Source organism: Cheilinus undulatus, linkage group 17, assembly GCF_018320785.1.
Source record: "Cheilinus undulatus linkage group 17, ASM1832078v1, whole genome shotgun sequence".
NCBI classification, from domain to species: Eukaryota; Metazoa; Chordata; class Actinopteri; order Labriformes; family Labridae; genus Cheilinus; species Cheilinus undulatus.
Window position 1 is genome coordinate 21,092,927 of NC_054881.1, and position 27,625 is coordinate 21,120,551.

Consider the following 27,625-nt stretch of genomic DNA (forward strand, 5'->3'; position numbering starts at 1 on the left):
TTCTGGGACTAGAGTGTGGGCGTATTTCTACACCTCTCATCACTCTTCTCCACCCTGTCCTCTATCATGAAGAGCCTCTTCCTCACATGGTCACCTCAGATCCGTCCCCTCCTTCCTCTCCATTACTTCCACTCCTATCTGCAGCTATCAGACAATTCACTGCTCTGTGTATTCACCCTGAACTAACAGCTCAGCCCATGACCACCATCTCCACCCCCGTCACAGTGATCCCTGATCATGCTTATAGCGCTGGATTCACTATCTCCATCTTCTTCCTCTCCCAGGGTTTTATATTTGCTGCTGCAGGTCGAGGATTAAACACTATCAAACTGTATTAGCTCCCAGTGCATTTGTCAAATAATTCCTCTTTTTTGACACGCCACACTGATACTCCTCCACAGCTGCTCCTGCTCTAAACACTCAATCACCTCAAGGTCTGTCTCCGCCCGTGTACGAGCCGTCACAACCCAGAGTAGATATTGCACAAAATGTTGCCGTCAGCAACTTCAGGCGAGGTTTCCTGGCGGCTGTTATTTTGCCATGAGAGCAGAAGCCCCCCACTGCAGAGGAAAGAAAAACTGCACATGATTACATTTTGTGGGGAAACCCTCCTTTATGTGCCTGGTGATGAATTACAACATGTCCAGTGACTTCTCTAGGCTTTAAATGAAAATATGTACATGTAGAGGGATGTTTTTGCTTACAGAAGCAGACTGTGCACAGGTTGGTTCATCTCTCAGCTAAGCTCAGCTTTAATGTTTAAAGTGTGCAGGTTTGATTTTGCAGCCACTTTATTCCCATTTCACAGCTACCTGCAGGCATGAAGAGGAATTTAATACATATTTAGGCTTTAGGTGCTGAAGAGGAAATATTAAAGGGAGAGGTGGGGTAAAAAAAGGTCAAGGGTTACAGACTTTATCTTTAGCTTTAAGGAGAGTGGTCCTTATTCTTTCATGGTCTTCATTTATATTTAATGTCATCATTTTAGCAGCAAATATTGTAAAATATAAAAAAAGCTGAATGGATATGCCAGAAAAGTAATATCAGCAGGGTGGCATTCATGTGTGATGGGTTATAAAAGAAGGTTTCCAATAGTGTATGAGACAAAATTGTGTATTTTCAGCCGGCTTTTATTCTGTAGTGTCAAGAGGGGTCGGAGTGCCAGATTTTAGAAACAACACAAGTAGTAGAGCTGCAATATATCCAGTTTTATCTCGGGAAAGGTCTTTCCTGCCTCTGACTGGTCCAGAATGCAGCAGCTATGCTTCTAACTGGTTTTAGCAGATGGCATCACATCACTCCAATTCCAGCATCTCTACAATATTGATTTTATGATTTTACTTATTACTTTTAAAGCATTAAAGAGACTGGCTACAAGCTATATTTCAGAATTATTAACTACTTATCAGCCAGCACACAGCATCAGATCCTCAGGTGTAGGGCTCCTGGTTGTTCCAAAGTCAAGACTTAAAAATAAAGGTGACAGGGCCTTTCCCGTCAAAGGCCCTCAACTTTGGAATGACCCACCTGAGGAAATAAGGCGTGCGAAATCAGTGATATCTTTAAATCTGTGGTTCTCAACCCGGGGGTTAGTCGGGATCCCTCTGTTTTTTTGCAGATTGTATAGTTTACCCATTTTTATAAAAATATATGCAAACTATTTGTTTAATGTAAAATAAAAGCATGGCAATTTGGTGAGGTTTATGATGAAAGCAAAGTAATGTTTGAAAAATCTTAAAATGTAAGTCAGCACATGACGTTTCTTGAATGTGGATGGCTTTGTTTAACTATGCTTCAACTACCTTCAGGTACAGTCTGGGTCCCCGGTCTCTTGCAACTTTGTTTTGGGAGTCATGGGCTGAAAAGGTTGAGAACCCCTCTTTTAAATAACTTCTTAAAACTCACTTTTATAGACTTGCTTTAATGTAATACCCTCTTCTTATTCCTTGTTATTCTTTCATTCATCCCCCTTCTTTTTTATACAAAACTACCATACTCAAGTAAAAGTACAGTTGATTTGGTTAAAATTTACTGAAGTAGAAGTACTGGTCTATAAATATATGCAAGTAAAAGTAAAAAGTAGGTAATTCAAAGTATACTCAAAGTACTGAGTACTGAGTAGCTATTTTTGGCTACCCACGGGGCTTGTGCAGCAAAATATGATTTTCCCTCATGTGCTCCAACAAGAGAATATGAATCTCCAATTAGATCGTTTATTATGATGTAACTTAAGAATAAAATGCAACAGCTGTTCTGGATGAAATGTGGAAACGGTCATGCAGTCAAAACCAAACTATTTGCTAGTTTCATGTTGATGACCAGCAGCTTGGACGTCTTCATTCTGGCTTTTAGTGTTATCTTTTACTCAGTAGTTGATGTTTTTTAAATGTAGAGAAGAACAATACTTCCCCAAAAATATACTTAAGTGAAAAAAATTTGGATTTTAAAAGCACACAAATAAGCTGCACAATTATACTAATATGAGTACATGTAACTAGTTTCTTTTCACCCCTGGTTCCATGTCACTGTTACTGGGGCTGATATAAACAGGAGTCCTTGCAAATGTCCTTTTGTTTTGTTTTACTGTAAAATCAGGACCATAAGTCACCTCTGTATATAAACCATAGTCAGCTTCTTTGGGAATCTCCTGAGGAAAAAAAGGGTTTAAACTGCCCTCTGCATGTTGTTTCCCATTTAATTTAGCAAAGTCCACAATGTGTATTTTCTGTGCAGCTGTGTCACTCTTTCAGTAGCATCTGTGTGGTAGTGGAGCTCTCAGCCTATTGATTGTTGTGAGACAGACTCACAGCCCATGAGTCGCTCTGCCTCCCTCTGCCTCTCACTTTGTTTTCCTTGCTTAGGAAGTCAGACAAGCCGATACGAGGTTCATTTTCAAAGATAACACATGATCTTATATGCATGGCTATGAACTAATGAGGGAGAAAAGCTGTTAAAAAGTGGTGCCAACACCAGCCAGTCTAGTCAGTGATGTTATGTATTCCAACAAGTGCAGTTGAGCAGTGAAGCAGCTAATCATATTACACAGGTGAACATTCAGTTGTGTCAGGTTTGGTGCAGCGTGACAGTAACAGCTGTAGCACCCAGATATATAAACACTGCCAAATTTTTTGATGAAAAAATATGTGTTAAAAGTCCAGCTTATACATCAGATTTTACCCTAATCAGAAATTTAAAAATGAAAACTTTTTTCCACATGTGACCCGCCGCAGGTGTTGTGAAAAAGAAAATGTTACATCACCAGTGTCCAATTAGATGAAAAATGAACTTTTTTGTTTATCCTGTTCTTTATGAAAAAAAGAAAAAAACAGTTTCTGTTTTGTTTTCCCTTATTTTGATTTTCATTTTAATCTGACCTGCCTGGTCAATGGTAGTTTATTTTTCACTTTTGGTTTTCCTATTTTTAAACATTAATCGGAAACAGCTCTTTTCTTGATTTTAGAGTTCTTATTTCAAATTAAAAATCTGTCTGTCATAAAATACACTGGCCCTCTCTACATGGCGTAACCGCTAGGCTTATCAGCACTCCCATGCAAAGCTTTGTGTGAGGGAGGTAGCTCATACTGCTGGTTGAATACTGGCTGATAATGGTGGACAGGTGGATTTCTGCAAACTAAACATTCAGTCTCTTTAGATAAGACTGTCTCAGTCTTTACTGTTTTAGGGTTGGGTTGATGATATCTGTAGAGATTTAAAGAAAAAATACCCTTTCCAAAACATTTTTGCCTCTAATAATCTTCTGTGGGCTGCATGTAAACCTCTGTGGGGCCTGATGTGGCCCCTGGGCCGCCAGTTGATAACCACAGCACTAAACTATGCAGAGCAACTACTGTATATCTGTTTGTAGTGCACCTAACTTCCCTGCAGGTGCCACTAGCACATTCTCCTTAAAAGGGCAAAGAACAATGAAATCTCTGGAGGATACAATTGTTATGTACTTTATACAACCTGACACCAAAAATACCTGAATAAGTTTTGAGGATGTGCACAGTGGATGTGTCAAACCAGTGCATGGCAGCCGTCATGTATCCATATAGTTAACAGCGGGTATATCTCTGGTCTAATGTAGTGTCCACACAAGAGTAAAATCATTTGCTTGAATTAATTACATGTAAAGTCAATGTAAAGACACGAGTAGATGCTAGTTCGCCCCAGGCAGCCAACGCAAGTGCAGAACGAATTGTGCGAATTGAGCGAGCAATTCATGCTGCATTCAACACAATGTTCATTTCATTCACTTCTTCACGAGAGTTTTAAATCTGAACTCAAGCAAACCACTTGCACCAAGAGCCAGTCAGCATGGAGATCCACGTACACACCATGTGACACATGACTTAATCGCACAAATTAAAGAAATTCAGCGAGAAACTCCCTATATTCACGCTTTCAGTTACCTTCAAATAGGCGATTGTTTGTGTCTGGTTTGAACGCAACTTAAGACCCCAAAACTGCAGAAATTGTCCTTCACTTTTGAATATGAAATCATATCAGAGATGGTCAAACACATTAGTTCTACTGCCAATAAAACTCCTATCTCTGAATTGTTTATAATAGCTTGCCATACTTGACGGCTAATGTCAACCAGTATTGCTTCAACTGATGCACAAGTACATCCCCAGTCTCTCCAAATAGGGAACTGTTCTCAAAGACACTAGAAAGAGAATTTATCTTGGTGTATCCTGTTATGATAAAACACTTTCCTGAAAGCTCTTTTAATAACAGGGAAGCTAGAATGATCAGTCCTCAGGCCCCTTGGAGCTGCTGACTGTGCCATCTTTTGCTTATTCACTTACAGCTTTAATAGCATTTTATCTTGTTGTTCTTTGTTCAAGCTATAAAGCTTTGTTGAAAGACTGAATAATGTTTATCATAATTGCTAGCAAATCTGCACTAACATCTAAGACTACAACATTTGAATCTGGAGTCGAGAAATAAAGAGGTGCTCCAGTTTTCTCTATGTTAAGGTGAAGGCCTTGGGGGTGTTTCACTTTTGATACTGTAGTTCAGCCCTGTCTTTAAGCCTGATTATGTTCATTCAATCTCTTTTAGTTTATGTTTTACTGGATATACTGATTAATTTGTGAAAACAGCAGTTTTAAATCTTTGAGAAATCAAACTTCCACAGCATTCAACACACGCTGGAGGCCCACATCACGACTCGGCACAGTGCCAACGACTCTCCGTTTAGTTTAATTTGGAATTTCTCATTAAAAGAAGTAAAAAAAAAAGGTGTCCCAATCCTGCAGGGCTAATGGGATCAGTGACCTAGATTGTAAATTTAGCAGTGATACCTTACATAAAATTAAATTGCTGAAATAGTCATATTTCTCACATCCAGGAGAAGGCCCCCTTTTCGCCATGCTCAAGGACGAAGATGACGCCTAGAAAAATCAATAAGGCTGTGCGCTGACACTTTTCTCACAGACATACATGAGTGCTCCTCATACTGCTTGAAAGCTTTGAAGGCCCTTTGAAGAAACAGCCGCTCGCTTCATTTTGACACACTGAACCCACAACAGCAAACACATGCTAATTATAGCGAGTGAGTTAATTATAGGCCCAAAAGCCGCTGTGTGAAGAGTGTAAGTGGACAAAAAACTGGCACATTACAGCAAAAACAGAAGCAGCAAGTACCAACACATGTCCCTGGACAGACTTTACAACTATCCCACAATGCCCCTGTAGCTCATTCATATTTATTTCAAAGCTACAATCAAAGTTCCCTCCAAACACAGAAAACACATGAATTAAATTTTCAGAGGCAGTTGTTCATATCAAATGAGTGACACCGAGCTCCTTTAACAAACAGACATCTGTCAGAGAAGTGTGTAACTCTAACCATAGCTTGCCTTGTTCGGCCTTTCCAACAGAGTGTAATGTAGACACGGAAACACAAGCTGTGACTCCACTCTGCCGCGGCGTCTTACTTACAGAACCAGGCCTCTGAAAGCAGCTAAATCTATTGTTTGCACACAGCACAAGAAGCGTTTTATTTTACATTTTAAACAACAAACCCGGCCTGTCAAAAGCAGTTACAAAGTTTGTTGCCTCAAAACAATGTAATTAAAGATTTACACGCAGGTTGCATAAGGAAAGCCTACTTGGTTGGTAAAAGCAATTATGGTAATGGATGACCTGAAATACAATACTCAAGGGCCCTTTACCTCCGAGCATCAAATATTCCATGCCAGCAGCAGAACAGACAGTTATGACTGAGAGGAGGAGGAAACTACATCATCATTGGAAAAAACATAAACCCTGCTTTCTAAATCACATCAAAATATAATAAAGAGGAAGATACTGAGAGTAGAGCATTAAACAGATAGCTGATGGGACAAGACAGTTTTAAATTAGTTACAGAGGCTGACAAATAATTCAAACTCAGACTGGGGAAGCCAATTTCCAATTTAAAGGAACTAAAGCACTGTAAAAACATTTTTACAAAGGTTAAAGGCCACTTGGACTTTGCACTGGCTCTAAGCTCTATCATAAACATTTCAGAGCTGATTTTAAGCTCCCAAAGTGTCATTTCAACACAATTCCAGGTTAAATGTCTTCCATCGTTGGAGTTATTTTACAGTGTTAATCATCAGGGTTAGTCCAACTCTGCAGAGAGTCAACTGATCGAAACTCCGCCCAATGCCATTTTAAATCAGAGTGGAGTTTCCCCATCATGCCCTTGGGCAGAATGTTGAAGACGTTTTTAGATGTTGCCTGTTGAGCAGCGATCACTGTATTATTGTTGTTTTTGATGTTAGACACTTCTGCAACATGAGCGAAGTTATTCACTGAGTTAGTCACTCCCTACCTGTGGTAAGATGATCTGCAGTAAAGGGTGGTGTACTGACACCTGACTTATCCACAGGTGTTCATAAAAGGTGGTAATCTTTAAGTATGAAAAGTAAATAGGAATGTGTCAATAATAAAAATTTTCACCCATAGTGAAAGGTTATATCACATCATTGTGTTAAAAGTACACTTTCATGTATTAAGAACAATCCTGTGAATGTTAAAAATGAACACTACAAGAGAGTTAAAATATTAACACTTTCAAAAGAGTAAATTTAACTCAGAACCTGTGAGAATTATACAAACTCTAAAAAAGTGTTACATTTAACACTACGGGAGGTGGTTTGACTCAGATGATTTTGCTGTGTATTTAAAAAGACCATCAGTATTTGCCTGAGTGTTGGCTACTGTTAAATTAAAAACTATGATGTTTCTGCACACAGAGGCTGTTTATGCTAGCTAAATTCTTCTACATTCTGTACTTATTTATATCACAACTGAGATCAAGTGTTGCCAATACTTCTAGCATACTACACGACCACTTAAGTTAGCTGACCACTCATACCGTCTAACTGCTTCCTCTAGCTGTTAGCTGGCCACTTGTGTTAGCCATCTGCTTGCTCTACTGACAGCTTACTTTAGACAACTGCTTGCTTTAAATTGCCTTTTGGGTTGGATGGCAGCTGTGTTAGCCAGCTGCTTACGTTATCTCATCACTTGCTCTGAAAAAATAAGACTCTGAGGGAAGTCCACACATAGAGCTTGTTTTTCTTTTTTCACTAGCTATTGCTATTGTAAATATTTTTTAGTCATAATCCCAGTTAAGGTCACCAAAACTACCTACTGATATTAGCCTATCATTAATAGCGTGCTAGTTGGCTGCAAGAGATGTACAACCTGGCTGCAGCCCATCTCTGACGGCCACTTTTAAAGACTGTTCACGTGAGATGCCGTCTCTTTCAGAGACATTATTCCTTTAAGCAGACTGTTTGGTCAGCTTCATTAAATGTTTTGTAATTAGGTTTTGCAGGTCAGGTTTTTAACTTCTAACTTTGTATGCCAACCATTACCTTAACCCTTACCCTAAATGGAAGTTTAGTTAAATTTTATTTGGATTTTTTTAACATATAATTCCATTCTGACAGAGCGGCGTCTCAGATCAACAGTATGAAAGTGGCCGTCAGAGATGTATGGTCTGCAGGAAAAACGCTTTCAGTTGATCGCTTGTGTTAGCTGACTGTTTGGGATAGCCAGCCACTTGCATTAGCTGGTTGCTTGTGTTAGCTACCTGCTTGCTCTAGTTGACTGCTTGCTTTAGCTGGCCTCTCATGTTAACCCCTTAACGCCTGAAAACACAAATAATAGCCAGAAAATTCTAATTTTTTTGGAACTGAAATGTTGATTTAACTTTCTACTAAAATTTAAAACAATCCAAATTTCGATAAAATTTAACAAATATATTTTTAGTATCTGATTTTATTCATTAGGTGTTTCTGGTAACTGATAATCCACTTGAGGGCATTTTTATCATTTATCAGATTGTATTCATACGTTTTTTTGAGTAATTTATTGAGCATATTTATTAGATAGAGGTATCATAAAAGTATGTATAAAATATGCAACAACAGGCGTTAAGGGGTTAAAGGTCTGCTTGCATTGGCCAAATGCTTATACAAACCAGCCACTTGCTCTAGCTGACAACTTGTGTAGAAAAGCTGCCTGTAGAAGTATAGTGCATTTTACTGTGAAAATAACAGACTAGAGCCTGTATTTATGTCAGCTAAATAACTATTTTAATTAATGTCCCAATTAAGATCAAGCGTATTATTAAAGGGGACATATTTTACCCTTTTAAGACAAGTTTATATTGGTCTCAGAGATCCCCAAAACATGCCTGTGAAGTCTGTTGCTGAAAAAACACTCCAGTAATGGATTTTTGAATTTCTAAATACCCTCTGTTTCAGCCCTGCTCAGAACGAGCTGATTCTGTGTCTATGGCTTTAAATGTTACTGAGCTGCCTGACTCCGCCCCTCTCAGGAAATGGATGTGGCCTAAATGATATAGCTCTCTTGATCCACCTCTCAGCTGGCAGCTGAGAGATGGATCAGGAGCGGAGGGCGGAACTTTCTTCCAAGCGGATAGGGCCAACCGAACCTGGGGGCAGGGCTACCTCCCCACATGAGGTCATGAGGGGAAAATCTGAGAACGGCTTGTTTTAGCACACAGGGAATGTACTTGAGGGGATTGTGGACAGGCCAGGGGCACATATTTTTGTTAGAAAAGCCTAAAAAAGTTATTTTGGCAAAATATGTCCCCTTTAACACCTGCCACTTGTGTAAGCTGGCTGCTCTGGCCAACTGTTTCGAGAGGCTGCAGACATCAAACATCTGAAAACACATGTAATTCATCATATCTGTAAGTGCATTCGCAATTGACTTCTGCTGGCACATGCACCAGCAAAATGTTCCCCTCATTTAGCACTTTAAGCCATTGTGTTTGGAGGAAGAAGGATAGCAAGAGATACAAAGAAAGAGACTGATGTTAACGGAGGAAGCAAGAAGTAGGCTTTGCTAGTTGTAAATGTAAGATTTATTCATGAAAGATAACATCCATTGTTTAAGAACCCAAATAAAAGCTTGGAAGAAAGAATAAGCATTTAAATAACTGGCGAACTTTAAAAGACAATTAAAAAGGTTGAAATTCACCAATCTGTTTAAACAATCTGTTATAAATGCTATTACTCAGTTTTAAGTATCAAGTAGATCACAAATATTGTAGACTATAATTTCAAACTCTAAAAATCTATATACTTTTAAAACTTGTGAAAATAGCGCGAAGGAGAACAGCTTTAATCAGTGAGTTCTCTCTTCACCCATCAAAAGCTAAGACCTAATTTTCTGATGTCATCTATGAAAGTGTTTATGGATGTTTCTATTGACTGTTTCAGCTAACTATGCTTGCTCTACTTGACTACTTTCTTGCAAACCTCTTATGTTTGCTGGTTACTTAGCTTGCCGCTTGCTCTCGGTGACGGCTTGTATAGGAAGGCAGCCTGCATGAGTTACCTGTTAGCAATAGTCTAGCCCTTAAAGTATTTGGCCTGTTGCATTAGTTAAACACGACAGTTAGCAAAATCTAACTGGAGAGAGTTTTAAGTTAAATCTGCAGAATTTGGACCAAAAAAATTGCAATTAACTCAACATAGGGAGACTGAAACTGTCTGGGGTCCTAACAGGATATTACATCAAAGCTAACTTTTAAAGTAATGCTTGTAGTTCTATGAGGCTGCACTGAAACAATGCAGGGCATTAAGTTTTATTTTTAAAAATCTAGAATTATGATTTTCTGTGTTATTACTCGTATGATGCCAATTTTTATTAAACATACAGCCAAATAAAGGCTGATAGAAATATCTTTGAATAGTGGTAACCAAACCACTTGACCAAGACTAGTCTGATTATGACGCTTTGGCTTGGGAGGTAGACAACAGTGCCAGATGTCACACAATTCAAATATTTTTTCAACATTTATCTTAAAACAACAAGCTTTATGGTGACTCCAGAGGAAAGTCAAAGGTCAACAGGTCAGGGAACCCGGTGCAGTGTGAGGCACAGGGCTTAAAATTTAACTTCAAAGCATAACATACCTCATTAAAGCTATTAGAGACACAGTAGTTTGATAAAAAATCAAGCAAAATCTATCTTCACAGATCTCAAAGACTTTTAAAAAGGAGAAAAATATTCAGCTGTAACTGACTTCTCTCAGATGTTCGGTTTGTTTTTCAGTAGACTATCAGAACACAAAGACTACATCCCTCTTTCTCATTACAGGGAGGTTCATTCACGTCAGGTGCAGAGATAACGGCACAGAATATGTCCTGCGATCATCCCCATCCTGTGTCTACAGCAGAGCAGTCCCAGAGGGGCTCACCTGCGATGCTAGCTGGGTTGGTTACTGGTTTCACTATGCTCAATATAACTAATGGAGTCCAGCTCAATATTTAATCTGTGTAATGTGGAGATGGGAACATATATCTTGTCAGTGAGAATGAAATCGCTCAATCTCATTAGTGAATTAGGTTGAGAGGTTTAGCCCAATTAGACATTAATGCAATGCTTTATTTATGATATCAAAGCGAGCCACTAAGAGGCCACTTTGCTGAGTAAATCTGAAGCCGTTGCAGTTTCAGTTTGCTTTTGTTTCAGAAATTAAGCCTCACATTTGCATTTAAATTCTTCTATTCAAGCAAAGTAAATCCTCTCCCCGCCAAAGTAAAAGCTTGTATAAATCTTTCTTTTTTCAGTGTTGCTCCCACAGCCAAGTTTCACAAAATAAAAGTCCGAAACCATGTTTGAAGTCACATGCAGAGCACAATTTACAGAAAGCATGAATAAATAATTCTGAAGATTCTCAGCTCTTTGGGAGGCCGAGTGTCCCTGTCCTTGAAAGCCTGTATGTTCAGTGAAAACACTGAGGTCACCAGCCAGCGCTGGTTATCTGACTCTCGTCTGGAGTCTCAGGTAGAGGGCAGATTTCACTGTGAGAAATGCAGAGTGTCTCCTGCAGTTACACCATATCTCTGACACATACGCACCACCCAGGGGCGGTCTGACAAGCGAGGGCCAACTCTGGCTTTGGCAGGATTTTGCTTGGCACAGTTTGGGCGATGTGTTGTTATTTTATCTTTTCCGCAGATTAAAAAATGTGACACCCACGTGACTGTGAAACATCAGCGCTGACTTTTATCACAAAAAGTACACATCAAAGACAGGATGGCCCCCCAGAAGCATTTTGCATTAGTTTAAGAAAACTCAGCAGAACTGTCATCACAAGGTGCAACGACACAGAAATGGCCTCAACACAAATGCCCCCCGGCAAAGAGCGTTTGATGTGAGAGGAAGAGAAAACTTTCAAGTAAATGTCAGTTTCTGTCTGCTTTGGAATAAGGTGAACTCATCAACCGGCTACACAGTGCGAACAGAAAGATGTTGCAGCTTGTCTTTGACAATGACAAATCAAAGTCATAAGGCAGCTACACACTCTAACCTCTCTATTTCCTTTTGTACTGTACGGTAAGTAGCAGCCTGCCAACACAGCAAACTCAACTCAACTAAAAAGTCTAAAAATTACTCGGGCATAACGCCAGCTGTCAACAAAAGACATCATTGGGACTGAATCAGGCCGATAACACTTCAAGGAGAAGCATAAAGTGAAACATCGTATATATCCAACTGAGGATTAGACATTAAAAGTACTTCTCTTAATTGTAGATTGTTAGGACAAATCTGAGGACATTTAGCAGAGCATGTTTCTCACTGTAAATGCGCTCAGCTCATAAGGTCAAACATCGCAGCAGATGTATCCCTAAACACTCAATGACAGCTGGCATCCAACATCCATCCTGTCTGACCTGACCTTTGGAGTTTGCAGTTGTCAAAACTTTCTGTTGTTACAACCAATAAAAAGCGAGAGGGCACACTCTTTACCGAGCCTGACAAGTAAATCAGTTTTAAGGGGCGAGAAGTGGTTGGAAAATATTTCATCATCCTGACTTATACTCCACATCTGACAGGCATCTGTGAGTACACATGGATGTGAATACGTAATCTGTTTCACTGCAGGAGCCAAACTTTACACAGGAAAAGTGCACTTTCACACAAAAAAGGGCTCACTCAGGCTCATCTATAACCATGAGAAATAAAAAGCAGAGGTCCCAAACCAGAGAGGAATGGTCAAATGCTATGTAATACAGCAATAATTGAAAGGAAAACTTCAATAGTTTTACTTTTTAAGGTGTAATTATTAAGCTCAGACCAGCCTGAAGGAAACAGATGTAAAAATTCAGAGAAAATTACCCAACCAACTTCACTTGAGTGCCACCAGAGTGCATATTTTCAAAGGGAGGCTATTTCACAAATTGAAGTCTGAAACAGCTTTAAGGGAGCATAATAGAAAAGTGTATGAAGCCTCTCGTGGCTACAAAGAGGACAAAGTGGTATCTGATCAAATGCCTCAGGTGATGTTACTTCACTGGTCAGCATCAAGGACGGCAGGTTTAAAAATTAAGATAAAAGTAAATCAATACCTAATTACAAAGAGGTTTATCCAGTTTATCAAACTTTAAGTTAGCAGCTACAGGCTATGTTAGCTGCTATGAGCATCCAACACTCTAATATCTAATAAAACTACTAGCAATTGAGTAGTTAATGCAAGTATCACATATTTGACAAACAGCTGTTTGGAGTCTCTTGGTGCCTCTGAGAGAGATTTCTGATAACCATCCTCTGCAGATGTTGCTCAAGTCAGCAAGTGAGCTGAAGACAACTAGTATTAAAAAAGAAATGCAGCCTGATCTTCATCCATGTATGTTAGCAGCTCAAGGCTACTTTGACACTGCTAGAATTAAACAATAAAATCTCAAACTGCTGACAGCTATGTTTCAAGAAATGTGGGAAATATAGTTATTTGAATGCTTATGTGGGTCCAGAGGGAAGCTAAGAAAAGTCTGGTAAACCACCTCTGATGATTAGATTAAGTTGGCATAGGTTAGAACTGACTATAGTGTTATGGTGCAGTATGTGTCAGTAAAGAGGGTCTAGAGTCTTGGTGAGTCTATTTTGGAAATACCTGATTCCAAAGATTCTGATAAACTACGCCAGATGATGTTTCTAAAGTTCGTGCTCAAAGTTGCTAAATCAAAATTTTTTAAAAAGTCACTGTGGAGCCCCAGCAAGTATGGCTTGCTTTTTCTCTTTTTATTTAGATCTCAAAGCTAGCGAGTTTTATGGTTTAGAGTTAGGCCAGTCCCTCTTCCAATTATGCCAGAAGCTAAAGACTACATTAGCCAATAATAGCATAAAACACTCACATCTACCAAACTCAAGCTTCCTTTTTCTTTTGAGTAGGATGAACAGACACTTGTGTAGTTATCTGAGTAAGCATTATAAAAGAAAAATAACAGCGGACTTAACTATCAGTACAGAGCTAGTACGAAGTACAGCCCCTCATCTATTTATGCTAACAACTAAAGGCTACATTAGCCATTACTAGCATAAAACAAAAGCCCAACTATTTCTAAACTGAAGTCTCTTTTTTAATTCTCAGACTTATTAAAAAGCCTCTACTGTTGTTATTTGAGGTAGTGTATTAGAGATAAATATAAATAACTCTTACAATTCAGTCAGTAGGCTATATTTAGTAATGCTAACAGCTAAACACATGAGCGTTTCTTACTTTTTTTTTTCAATTGAGGTGTCTTTAATTACAATGGAACTCCATAAGGTGTCTGTTACTATACAGTAAACCAAGGTTTCATTTTCAAGGATAAATTTCACATTTTGAGAGAAAAAAAAGATTTTAAAAGAGCCTCGCACTGCATCGGGTTCCCAAAATGCTTTGTGAAAGGCGACTGTCCGCCAGAAGCACAAGCCAGAATACGTCAGCACTTTTAAACAGGTTTTCCACTATCAGTACATGAAGTTCACCCTATAAACTGAAACACTGGTTTACTGTTCAGCACTCTCACCTAATGGAGGTCCGTTTAATGAAAAGACATCTCTATTTAAGAGCATAGGAGGTAACAGAGGTGGGCAGAGCACAATGCCTGGTGTGATCGCCACCAGAAAGAGAAATTAAAGGGCTCTGAAATCATTCCTTGTACATCGTCACTTGGGCATGTTTGGTGGGGCTGTAGATTATGGATAAAAAAGAATTGATTTTTTAAAGATTATGAGTTTATGGATGTCTGAAGTCGTAAGTTTATGAAAAAAATTGAAGTTTTTACTTACTGAGGTTAAATATTTATACAAAAAGTCTTTTTTGTTGAAAAGGTCATAAATTTACAAGAACCAAAAGCACAGTTTTGAAGATTACAAAATGAAAAAGAGCCGATTGTGTGGAAGAAAACCATCTTAGATCCCAAAATTACCACATTATCATTATCATCTGGACTTAGAACAGACATTTCTGTAGACAAAGTCCATCCAACCACCTTTTTCAGTTTGGTTTCACATAAATTAATGGCCACATAATATTGCAAATATGTGACTTTATAAACTTGAAATTTTCAAATTCATAAAAATAAAATCTATGACTTTTAAACTTGAAAATCTCTGGTGTTTTCTGGTAAATTTCTTACTACTTAAACCTAGAAAATCAATTCTCCTTTTTACTTAGATCAGATTTTTTTTTGTTTGGCTGTACCAGCCCTACAGTTGTATTTCAAAAGATCAGATATGTATCTGATTTAGAGCTACATATAAAAGTAGCCTGAATCTGATAGAAAAGATCAGATTCAGTGTGGCCAGTGCTGTTCACTCTGTCAGAATAAAATCAGATAAGAGTCACATATGATCAAAAAATAAAAAGATCTGGCTCACTTTTACCTGCAGTGTTAATATAACCGTAGTTAAATCAAGTACTAACTTAATAAAAAGAAATAAATAAATTATGTCAATACAGAGTTAGAAGTAAAGCTTTTCCTCCATTTATGCTAACAGCTAAAGATTCAATTAGCCTCTACTAACATAGAACAGTGCTGCACACTTGACTGTATGAGGCCTCTTGTTGCTCCAGCAAGAACAGTGTTTGAAAAAACTGCCTCTAATGAGGTGACTTAAGTTAGCATTGTTTGTAGCAGAGAATAGTTGCCTTAAAAAGCCTCTGATTGTAAAGAGTTAAAAAGAAGAAACTGAATTTGGCCCTTGTCTGCTATTAAGGGGAAGAAGATGGTTTGTTAACCAGCAGTGGAAAAATCAATTTTACACTCGATTTCTTCAAACACGCCATTAAGGATGAAAGGTAACTAGTTACATTTACTCAAGTTACTGTATTTAAGTAGCATTTGTACACTTGTACTTTTTGAGTAGCTTTTAAATCCAATAAATATACGTTCTACTTCAGAACACATTTGAGGAATACTGTCCTTCACTGCAGATTAAATAGCATTAGCCGCTGAATTTAAAAAATGTAAACTAAATGACAATAAGAGAACGCCCGAGCATACAGCTACTGCATGCTATTCAGAAGCAAAAAGCAAGCTTCCACATTGCGTACATCCAAATTTGCGGTTGCACTTGAAATATGTGCCTTTAATGAAATAGTATGAGTGAAGATTCATACTCTGTTGTTTATTCACTTAAAGGAAAAACACATTTTACTTTTCAACACCCCCAGCTTGACTCTGAATTGGCTGTAGGTGTGAGTGAGAGCATGTCTGGTTGTGTGTCTCTGTATGTCAGCCCTGCAACTGACTGGCAACCAGTCCAGTGTACCCCGTCTCTTGTCCTGGATAGGCTCCAGCCCCCGCGATCACAAACGGGATAAGCAGTGTAGATAATGGATGGATGGATGTCTTGGGATGTACAGCAGCATATTTAAATAAAAGTAGAATGAAAACTTTTGTGGCTCCAGAAGGAGCTGCACATAGTCCAATTATATGACTCAAGTGATGCCACTTGAGTCAGGATGAGTTACACCAGAGGATGTAGGTTTTAGAAAGAAACTTCCTCTTTCCTCTGCTTGGAGCTAGCACTTAGAGGCTACCACCATAGCATTACTGAACTCTGACAAAACTACTTGTGGTTACATTACATTGTGGATAAGAAAAGGTTGAGGTTTTATAAGGACGAGGAACATATAGATCCAAAAGATTAAGTGTCTTTCGAAAGGCTGAGAATGTTACAGAAAAGATGAAAAATTGTCTTTACATTTCAAACAAAGGAACCAAACAGCCTCTCCATCAGACGCAAATAACAGCAGCAGAGAGGAAGGGAAACAAAGCCCTCACATCCAGAGCCACTGTGTGCACATGTGGTGTCATTAGCAAGATAGATGTAGAATTAATTCGTCTACGTGTGAGTATGTGTGAGTGTGTGAGTGCAGGCACATATGTCAGTCTGCAGGAACCGAGTAATGACAGACTAGCAACGACAGGCACAAAAGCCCCTCAGGCGGGGAAGGAAAGGAGCAGCTGGTGCGGTGGAAGTTGAAGTATAAACACTCGAAACTGCATTTAAATAGTCAGACAGAGTCAGTTTACAGGAAGCGGCTGATAGTTTTTTCCAAAGGGGACTTGATGAATTAGCAAACAGACCTTAAAATCAACTCCCACAAAGGAAAAGGTGGTGAGCAAGACTGCAGTGACGTGAGGCTTTTTTATTCATTTATAGGCTTTGAATAAACCGTAAATCAGCGTGAAAGGAAGGATATGTGGCGAAAAAGTACATCGCAGTAATCAACTCTGGGGAAAACAATTGCCTTAATAAAGTTTTCTAGGTCAGCAAAAGTGGAAATGTCTTTATTGTGTGGAGAGAGCTATCTAAGGTGAGAAATGTTTCAGGTATCGACGTGACTGTCTGAGGAGTTTGGATCAAAGAGGTTTGAAACAGGCTTTCTGCTGGGTAAATGTGCAGCTACTGACAAAGGAATGAAAGGAAATGCTTGTTGGGAGCTAAAATTAAACATACTTCAGTTTGGGTGCAATGAATGAAAGAGTATTGCTTCACGGTTGTTTTTCATGTTTGTAATAATGGATTCAGGCTTTCTAAAAGTGGCATAATCACCATATTTAGAGAAACAGACGTGATGCTAGAACACATAATAACTGAGATGCAATAATTTAAAGCATTTTAGTGCTAACGCATTAAATTGCTTTATTGTGAACAAGGACCATGCATGTAACTCTTTGGCCCTGCTACCAATTTAACATAATCAGTTACAAAACTCTCTAAGTAGAAACCTGCTGGGATGAAAAATGCACCTTCCTACCACATTAGTCACAACTAAATTGCTCCATTATTTAGCATGAAGGAAAAGTTTACACAAGCAGGGGTGAAAAAGTCTCTGTTTATGAATTAAATAATTCACACAGGATTAAAGGGGGTGGCGAAGAGGCAAAGGGAGGGTAAGGATGAATGTGATACTCTCATGCAAACTTTGTAATTTACAAACAGCAACCAGGGAAGTGTCTGCAAGGGGAAATGAAAACACTTGTGTAATGCATTGAGATATGGTAATGATGTGTGTGCGTTTCTATCATCCCTCATAAAGAAAGGTTTACAATGAGACATCTGAAGGGGGCGACACATTTTACTGCCGGGCTATTTCAATGACTGATACTCCCCGGAGACCTGAGAGCACTAAAAATACCAACAAAGCTGATGAAAACATTGTAACACACAAGGTAAAAAGCCTTTGTCCATGTTATATAGTTCCCTTTCTTACAAACACATTGTCTACAATTTGAATGAAACCATAAGAAAATTGCAGGATCAGCTCATGCAGTTTAGCTGGCGGCATCTAAAAAGAAAAAAATCAGCATCTTGTTTAAAAGGAAATCCATTAACATGATTAAACATGCTGTCATTCCACAATGGTGAGAACACCCGAGCTGTTTCTTTACAAGCAGAGTTCCTTTTAAGTTGATTTAATTTGTAAAAAAAAGGAAAGCATCTGATGCATGAAAGCTTTCTGGCAACATACATCCCTCCCTGCAGAAACCATTAATTTTGTCTCTGTTCTACAAAGACACAAGTGCTGAAGCGCAGGAAGAACGGGAAAGTAATGCAACAATGCTCCAAGGCAAGGTCATAAAACTGTCCGAATGTTGGACCGTCTCAGGGGAGGCTGACAATCTATATCCACCCAACTGAGAGGAGTTACTAAATCTCATCAAAATGTATAATGAAGTGTTAATGTAGGGTTAAAAACATTAGGGCAGGTCTAAAAGAGACCTTTAATAACCCCATGGAAGACATACGGATGGATAGATTTGGAAAAAGTTCCAAAATTTAGTGTGGCTTTGCTGCAGAGAAATCAAATTGCTCTTTAAAAAACTTTCTGCCTCACCTGCCAAATTAAAACATACTGAGATTAAATGCCACATGTGGTAAGACATGAGAGCAGACTGCTGAGCCTACAACACCAACAGTTAAAGAGTAACAAAGGAGTTTGTACATTACCTGTATCTCTCTCGCATGGTATATGATAATCAGCCCCAGGAGAATGATTGTAGAAAGGCTTATCAGGCATTTTAGAGCTAATGAATACAGGGACTCCTGGAAAAGAGCAACAACACTAAAGCCCAGCAACACACAACAGCATCACAGAAAAGCACATTTTTACATATGTGACAAAGACAATGGAATAAGATATGCAAGTTATAATTAACATAACAAATTCTGACACTTGATATGTGGGATTCCCCCTCATGGCTGGACAGCAGTGGGCCTTTTGGCCTGCATGTGACCATGTAACTACATGGGACACTTTGCAGAGAGCAACCACTTCTGCTTCTCTAGAACACTTTATGGCAAAACTTTTCTGTATTTCAAGTGATTTCTTTCCACTAAATCAACTCCTTGCAGCATGTTTGGAGAAAATACGCACCTTTCCATAGGCTCCCCATGAGAGTTCAGTCTCTATAACCATAACAACGATCCCAAACATCCCAAAGATTAAAGCATAGTCGCTGAGCCGTTTCCTCTTCTCAAACAAGGCCCTCCTGTGCCCGAGCTTTTCCCCAATGTTCTGGTTTTTCTTTTTCCCCGATTTGCCGCCGCTGTGGCCGCAGCCTCCCCCTCCGTCCCCCGATGCGTAAGGCATCAGGGTGGTGGAATTATTCTCCGGCTTGGATACTAAAGTGTCCGACGCATCTGCGGCGGAGATGGGCTGCAAAGGCTGGGACTCGGAATCAAACTCGTGTATGTTTCTGCGGGACGAGCTCAAGTTGCTCAGCGGCCGCATTACGCCGCCGTTGTATCTGCAGCTGCTCATGGCTATTTCATTGTAGGAGTTACTGTCTTTGTGGCTGCTGCCCAGGCTGCCCCGCTGCCGACCGCGGCACTGCTGCTGCTGCTGCTGATGGTGAGGATGATGATGATTCCTGGTTGAACTACCATGACTAGAGGGTGTGAACTCGCAGACGCTGTACTGGCAACCTTGCCTCGAAGACGTTTCCGAAGGTGTCCTTAAAGTTCCCACAGTGGTCGGCGACGTCCCGCGAAAGACGAGGCTTTTCCTCGCCTCACAGGTGCAGTTATTGCAGGTGCAGCAGTGCTCGTGCTGCTGCTGCTGCTGCTGCTCGTGCTGCTTACCGAGGCGATCCTCGCGCCCGCAGTAGTGCTGGTACTTACAGTGCTGGAGCTGCTGCTGCTGTGGGAAGAAATCGTTCTGCAGCTGCAATGGGGTTTCCATGTCAGTGCTGCTGTTTAAAGCAGCAGTCGGGTACCACAGAGCCCCCAACAAAGGGCGTTGTGGTACTTACGGGAGGACGGAGCCGCGGCATGAATAGACCCATTTCGGCTCCGGTAGAATGTGAGCGGAGCCTCCGATTGGGCAGAGGGGACCAAAACAACTGGCTCGACGTCATTAAAGGTTGCAACTAAGAGCTGTGAAGTCCAGCCTAATTCATCAGGAAACACTATAAGGCTATTACTTCAAAAGTTTTTGATGCCTTACAGCACTTTTACACCTTTACAAAGCTTATTAGGGTGTTAACTTCTTTTTAAAACTTCAACCCAAAAAGGAGTGTTTTAAAAGTATACATTAAACCAGATGGTCCTCCTTTTAATTCCTGTTAAATGTCACTTCATCAATAAATTCCTTTTAAGTGAGATACACCCCTTTTTACTAATCTAATTTGGCTTGCTCCCACACAACAGTCCACCTACTACTCCAGGGGTGTCCAAACTTTTTTCAGGGCCGAATCCAGATATCCCTTACCTTAGTGTGTTGAATAAAAACAATCTGGTGTAGGTTAAGATATGTTTGATAAGTGAATATGCTTGAAAAATAGCCAAATCAATGCCTGACAATATAAATGGGCAATCATTATTACAAATTTTGGGCCATCTGATAAGCAAACAGCAAACAGCACAAAGCCGCTAAACTTTATAGAAGTTTTTGAGCTTGAAAATGATGAGAGCATAATGCTTTGGAAAGCATTTGTAGAGCAAAGGAACACAATTTGTGCTTCTGCAGCTGTCAGACGTAATTTTATATGCATTTATCAGGGTGTTATGAATCAAGGTATCATTATCTTGTTTGACAGTATTTTTACTATTTATACTATCGTCTCAATTTATTTTCATTTTAGTCACGAAAAGCTATGCTAACAAACTATTTAAAAAATGTTTTACTGAATTAACACAGCAGCACCTTCTAGTGTTGAAACGAATGCATTCAAGCATAAGTGTCCCATTATAATTTGGGCAATATTTGATTTTATTTAGAAATTTTTCTGCAGGCCAATAAAAAACATGGACTGTGGTCTGCATTCGGCCCCCAGGCCATAGTTTGGATACCCCTATGCTACTCCCTATTACTGACTGCAGGGTCATCTTTCAAAAATCTACACATAATGCTTTATGTATTATTTGCAAATGCAATGACATGTTTATCTTTTTTAAATGACAATACATCACAAAAATAATAAAAATATAAAGTCTTAATCTAACCAAACTTTAGCATCCCTTTTCTCTAGAGTAGGATGAACACATTCTAATCGTTGTTACTTGACTTAAGATTATCTAGAGCTGTTTTATATCTGCCAGTTCAAAATTAGTTGGATGTAAAGCCCCTCGTCCGTTTATGCTAGCGGCTAAAGATTGAATTAGCCGTAACTGGCATAAAAGCTGAAGCCGTCTTACTGTCTTCAGTCCTATTAACAGCCTCTAATGTCATTTAAGTTACATCACTAAAGCTGGGTATAACAAGCTTTTAAAATGTGATGAAGTGAGTAAAAGGCAACACGCTCTCCCACTGTTAAGGCTAGAAGCTAAAGGCTACATTAGCCGCAACTAGCATAAAACGCTGAAATTTCTTACCAAACTGAAGTCTCCTTTATCTCTTCAGTCTCATGAACAGCCTCCAATAGAGTTACTTCAATTAGAAGTGTTAGAGCTGAGAATTACTACCTTTCAAAAGTTTGTCTACATAGTTTGTGAGAAGTAAAGCCTGCTATTCCTCTATTTATGATAGTAGCTAAAGGCTACATGGCCTGAACTGTGAAGTCAAGTCAAATTCACCAAGAAACACTGCAAGACTGTTACTTTTTAAAGCTCTTTTATTCCTAACAGCACTTTAAGGCTTTTTTACAAAGACTTATAAAGGTGCTAGTGTCTTCCTGAAACTCCAACCCAAAAAGTAGAGTTTTAAAAGTATAAATTAAACCAAATAGTCATTCTTTTAACTCTTGTTAAATCTCACTTATTGATAAACTCTTGCACAGTGAGATACACCCCTTCTCACTGATCTAATTTAGCTTTTTTCTTACAACACCCCACCTGCCAAGCCCTCTTCATAAAGTCCCGACTGATCCCCCATTTATTGACTTCATAGGAAGCACACGTAGCTTGCTGTCACCGCCGATTTACAAGCTGCTGCTGCGTCCATTCAGCTCATCGGGCGGCTGACCGCGTGACCGCGCACGGCCCGTAACACCTATATGTCCATGGGCTCATGTCTGCAGCCACAGATTGATGTGACCGCTGGTGGCTGCCTTATTAATGGAGTAGAAGAGTTATATCACCCTGAGGAAACACAGCCCAACTGGCCGAGATTGAGCAGCAGTGAAGGCATAAAGCAAAGGCTGAAACCCAATCATCCACACGTCCTGGCGTCCAAGCAGCAACAAATTTAGTCTCAGGGCTGTTGGACTGGAGTTATGCTTTTGTATTAGTGGAGGGATTTAAGTCAGAGCTGCACTGTTGATTTCTCTGCTCCTGTTGCTTTGGAGTCATAAAGTTGTCTCCTTTTCTCTCCCGAACGTCATGAAATCAGTTAAAAAAAAAAAAAAGAATCAGTTGTAAATTTCTGATTAAAAATGCTTCAGATTCTGCTCGGTTTTCTATTTTTAAAATGAAATATGACGCTGGAGCTGTCCACGGTGCTGAAAGTCATTCCATCATGAGCTAACTTTCAGCACCGCGGACAGCTCCACTCGCTCATTGATCACTACCAACCCTTTAATAAAACAATCCTTCTGCACAGGATCGCAATGCGCACTTACTCCTCATTGGCTGCCGCCGCCATGTGACACCTCCCACCTTCAGAAGGCGGAAGCTTCATTTTTTTTTTTCCATCCCGTAAGTCTGTGCGTGGATTTACGTGTGTGTGTGGAATCCAGTGAATGAAGACAGCCTGCATAAATTCAAGGCTCATGTCGACTTCAGGATGGGTACAGTGTACAATCAGGGCAACAGTTAGAGAAGCGTTAGCACTCGGTGTAACACAGTGAGAGACAGCGGTAGACAAGAATGCTGGAATGTAGTTGCTGTATTTTAATGCTTATCTTGTTTTATCATTGTTTTTCTTTTATTTTGGTAAAATGACGTGCAAAATAGTCCGTATATCATCCGATCTTTGGACGTCTGTATGTAATGCATGTACAGATGCATAAAAATGTGAATATCATGAAAAAGTTCGAATTTTCCCGTTTGATTAAATTTAAGAAGTGATACTTCAATATATTGTAGATTCATCTCATACAAAGTGAAATATTTCAAGATTATATTTTAATCTTGATTATTACAACTTACAGCTCAAAAAATAAAGAAAAATCCACTATTTAAAAAAATAGGAATAACACAAAAATCTGCCTAAATTAATAGTTTTTCTATACAGAAATGCTGACCTTCAGACAGCATTGACTCTGGACTTGATAAAGCACAGTGGACCAACAGCAGCAGATGACATGGCACCCCAAACCATCACTGACTGTGGAAACTAAAATTTGGATTCCGTGCCTCTCTGATCTTGTTTCTGGTGGCTCTTGAGACACTGACTCCAGCTTCTGTCCATGCCTTGTGAAGTTCCCCTAAGTTCTTCGATCTGCTTTGTTTGACAACCCTCTGAAGGCTGAGTTCATCCCTGTTTCTTACCACACTTCCCCTTTCCAGTCAACTTTCCATGAATATGCCTTGATACAGCCTGCTGATGCTTTTTCAGCATCAATCTTATGTGGCTTACCCTCTCTGTGAAGGGTCAGCGATTATCCTCTGGGCAATAGTCAAGACAGTAGTTGTCCTCATTATTGCAGCTGTATGTACTGAGCAACAATTAGAGAATGAAGGCTCAGGAAACCTTTGCAAATTGAACTTCCAAAATATTCTATTATTCTCAGATAGTGGACTTTTGATTTTTGTGAGCTTTAAGCTGTAATCATCAAGATTAAAGTCTTGGAATATTTCCTTTTGTGTGAGATGAATGGAGAGCTTATTAACTTAACCTTTTGAAGTAAATGACAAGGGAGAAAATATATTTTCACATGATATTCCCATTTTTTGAGCTGTACCTGTATATGTATGCAGAGGGTTCCTTATAGAGGAGCAAAGTTAGGAAGATTCTAGGGGCCCATGGCTAACAGGGGCCTCCAAAATAAAATGATATTATTGTATTATCTTTAGTAAATTGAAAACCTACAAGAGATCTTTTCTCCAGTCTTTACAAATATTCCCTTTTAACATTCAACTGGAGCTGAAGAGTAGCAGAGGGGACACTGACTTATTTTTTATTTTTTTAAATGACTTTTTTCACATTCTGAGATTAAATCTAAGAATTCCACAGAAAAAAACTCACAAAAATTCTGAGATTTAAGTGAGAACCCTGGGGAAAAAAAATCTGTAATCTAAGAAAACGGAATGAATTTTGATTAAAATGTCAGGACTCTGACACTAAAGGCAGACTCCTTACTGATTTTCTGACACAGATTCTCAGAAAAGAATCACCTCGCCAGCAAAAATCTCAAAATCTGAGCTGTATTAGAAATTCTTTGGTGTATTACTCCTTTGATTTAAGCTTCATGTGAAAACTAAAGATGCTTTCTCAGGCATCAAAATAGCAATTTATCCAACTAATTTATTTCTACTTTACCAAATCTTTTTAACACATTGCTGATTACATCTCAATGATAACACAATACATTAAACACAGAACTATCAAATAAAAATCTGTATAAATGAATTGTTACACACATCTTTCCTCTGGTCTTGATGAATATGATGAACCTTTAAGCTCCTCATGGAGCTCCATGAGAGTCCTTCAGATCAGTTATTCATCACTAAGAGATTAATGATAAAGGCTCCATAATTAGCAGAAGTATATTTATATCAGCTATGAACACTTATCATGCATTCATGTAGAGTTTTATCTATGGTACTGACTGATGCTCCCCCTAGTGGTCAAAATTACTGCAGACTGACATGAGATGGGCCATCCAGCTTGTTATTGTCGCACAAAGAGTCTGCATCTTTGATGGTAAGAGGTTGCATTAGTGCCTACGGTGTGGGCAGCTTACACATTTGGAAAGACACTATCAATATTGAAAACTATATAGAGGTTTTTAGAGCAGCATATGCTCTAAATTAGAGAAATGGCACATCCACCTGCTCCAGAGGGCACCTTGAGCCCTGACCCTGCTTTTACATCCTATCCAACTGGACTTTTTTTTATACAGCATCCCAACGTTTTTGGCATTTGGGTTGTATATAAAAATATTTAATCCAAATCAGGTTCATTTTCCAATAAAATTATTGCACCTGAGCTGTGAGCTGTCTCCTGCTGTGTGTCTTGATTTCTGTTCACCTTGTGATGTACTTTGAAAGAGAGACATAACACAGCCTCACACAATCACAGAGTCAGCAGCACCTCACTTCACAGCTCCATGTGTTTACCTAGTGGACTGTATTTTGTTCAGTCTGACATGTGGGTAGAAAAATTGGGAGAGAGGCGAGAAACAGAGCGAGCAGCCTGCTTAGGTTGACAGAAACAGCCACTCAGACGCTCAGCAGTTATTTCCTGGTTCCCCTTTGGGTGAAGGTCCATTACAGAGAGACTGAAAACACAAAGAGCACCCTTGACCTCAATATGTTTCTACTGAGAGTTGTGGCTGTTCTTTACCAACCTTTACAGTGGGACTTTATCCTTGTAAAGCACTTTTCAGATAGTTTTCACATCAGACATCTCTACATAGGTACAACCCAGACTCCAAAAAAGTTGGGGCACTGTGTAAAATGTAAATAAAAGCAGAAAGCAATGCTTTGCAAATCTGATAAACCCATATTTTATTCACATTAGAACATAAACAGCTCATCCAATGTTGAAACTGACAATGACATTTTACCATTTGATGAAAAATATTGTCTCATTTTGAATTTGATGGCAGCAGCACATCTCAAAAAAGTAGGGACAGTAAGGGTGCATTCATGTGCGAGTAATGATTCTAGTTGCTCAACAGATGACTAATTTGATTTAGTAATGCACACGTTTTTTGACAAAACATGAAAAATAAGTAATGACTGCTATAAAGTTTAATTGGAAACAAAATTCGGGTTTACAGTATACTTTTCAGCATTGATAGTGCCTTTTCAGATGTGTAAACTGCCCACTCCATAGGCACTATTGACACCCCATACCATCAAAGATGTAGACTTTTGAAGTGTGCGCTGATAACAAGCTGGATGGTCCCTCTCCTCTTTAGTCCACAAAGCATCTGGCGTCCATAGTTCCCAAAAAGAATGCCAAATTTTGATTCAACTGACCACAGAACAGTTTTCCATTTGTCCTCAGTCCATTTTAAATGAGCTTTGGTCCGGGGAAGACAGCATAGTTTCTGGATTGGGTTCATATATGGCTTATCTTTTGCATGATACAGCTTTGACTTGCATTTGTGGATGGCACAGCCAACTGTGTTGACAGACAATGATTTCTGAAAGTGTTCCCAAGTCCATGCTATGATTTCCAGTACAGAATCATGCCTGCTTTTAACGCAGTGCCGCCTGAGGGCCTAAGATGGCGAACGTTCAGTATTGATCTTCAGCCTTGTTCCTTGAACACAGAGGTCTCTTCAGACAAAATGAGTCTGATATTATGAGCCGTACATCATGGGATATTCCAAGTCTGCAGTTTTTCATTGAGAAACATTTCTCAGAAATTGTTTTACAGTTTTTATGCCGACTGTTGCAGATTGGTGCACCTCTGCCCATCTTTACTACTGAGAGGCAATGCCTCTCTAAAATGCTCCCTTTAAACCCAGTCATGTCACTGACCTGTTGCCAGTTAACATTATTAGTTCATTTCATTATTACCACTTACTTTTCCAGCCTTTGGCTGCCCTGTCTCTGCTGTTTTGAGGAGTGTTGTGGCCATCAAATTCAATGTGAGCTGATATTTTTCATCAAATGTAAAATGTCTCATTAGAACATTGCAGTTGTTTGTGTCCATCTATGGCACATGTGAGTAAGCCTTACTCCTTTGCCTTAGGGGATATTTCAGCTGTGAAACTTATCAATACATCTTTGCACCGATGTCAGTGTGACAAATTCCTCTACATCTATTACTATGAGAAACTTTGGTTGTTCTGAGCGCATTGATTGCTTTTAAATTCCCAGGGTGATAAAGTGATAGATTGCTTATGTTATGTTTTTGTTATACACAGAGGTTTCATTTTTGCTGCAATATTTTTCTTAATAGCTTTACTTTGAGTCCTTGGATGACTTTGGCGCCACAGATGAGACGAATAAAAGAAATGTTTGAAATCAAGAATATCTCTCAGGGATGTTAAATGCTAACTGATGCCATGGAATGATAGGGGATAAAAGTACTTTGTTTAAAGTATAGTGAGTGGGATTCTACATTGAATCAGGAATCAAGAGTATTAATAGTTTATTTTTCTTATTCAAAGTCTTAAGATGATACTTGACAGACCATGAATCCCTTTAAATGAACAGTTTTATGTTTTTATTGTCTTAATAAACAAAACTTTTCCATTTCTGTATACTGACAGCATTTGTATTTGTAAATCAAAAGTGATGCACTGAA

The 27,625-nt window shown here is 39.2% G+C and overlaps 1 protein-coding gene across 1 annotated transcript in view; it reads right to left on the reverse strand.

Annotated features, from left to right (window-relative positions):
* kcnn2 (potassium calcium-activated channel subfamily N member 2) overlaps window positions 1–20,002 on the reverse strand; it is a 50,004-nt gene extending 30,002 nt beyond the window's left edge. The window contains exons 1-2 of the mRNA XM_041811529.1: window positions 19,196–20,002; window positions 18,769–18,864 (exon numbers count right to left, since the gene is read on the reverse strand). Coding sequence (XP_041667463.1) covers window positions 18,769–18,864; window positions 19,196–20,002 — 903 coding nt within the window. The remainder of the gene's footprint in view (window positions 1–18,768; window positions 18,865–19,195) is intronic.
* Between the last annotated feature and the right edge of the window lie 7,623 nt (window positions 20,003–27,625).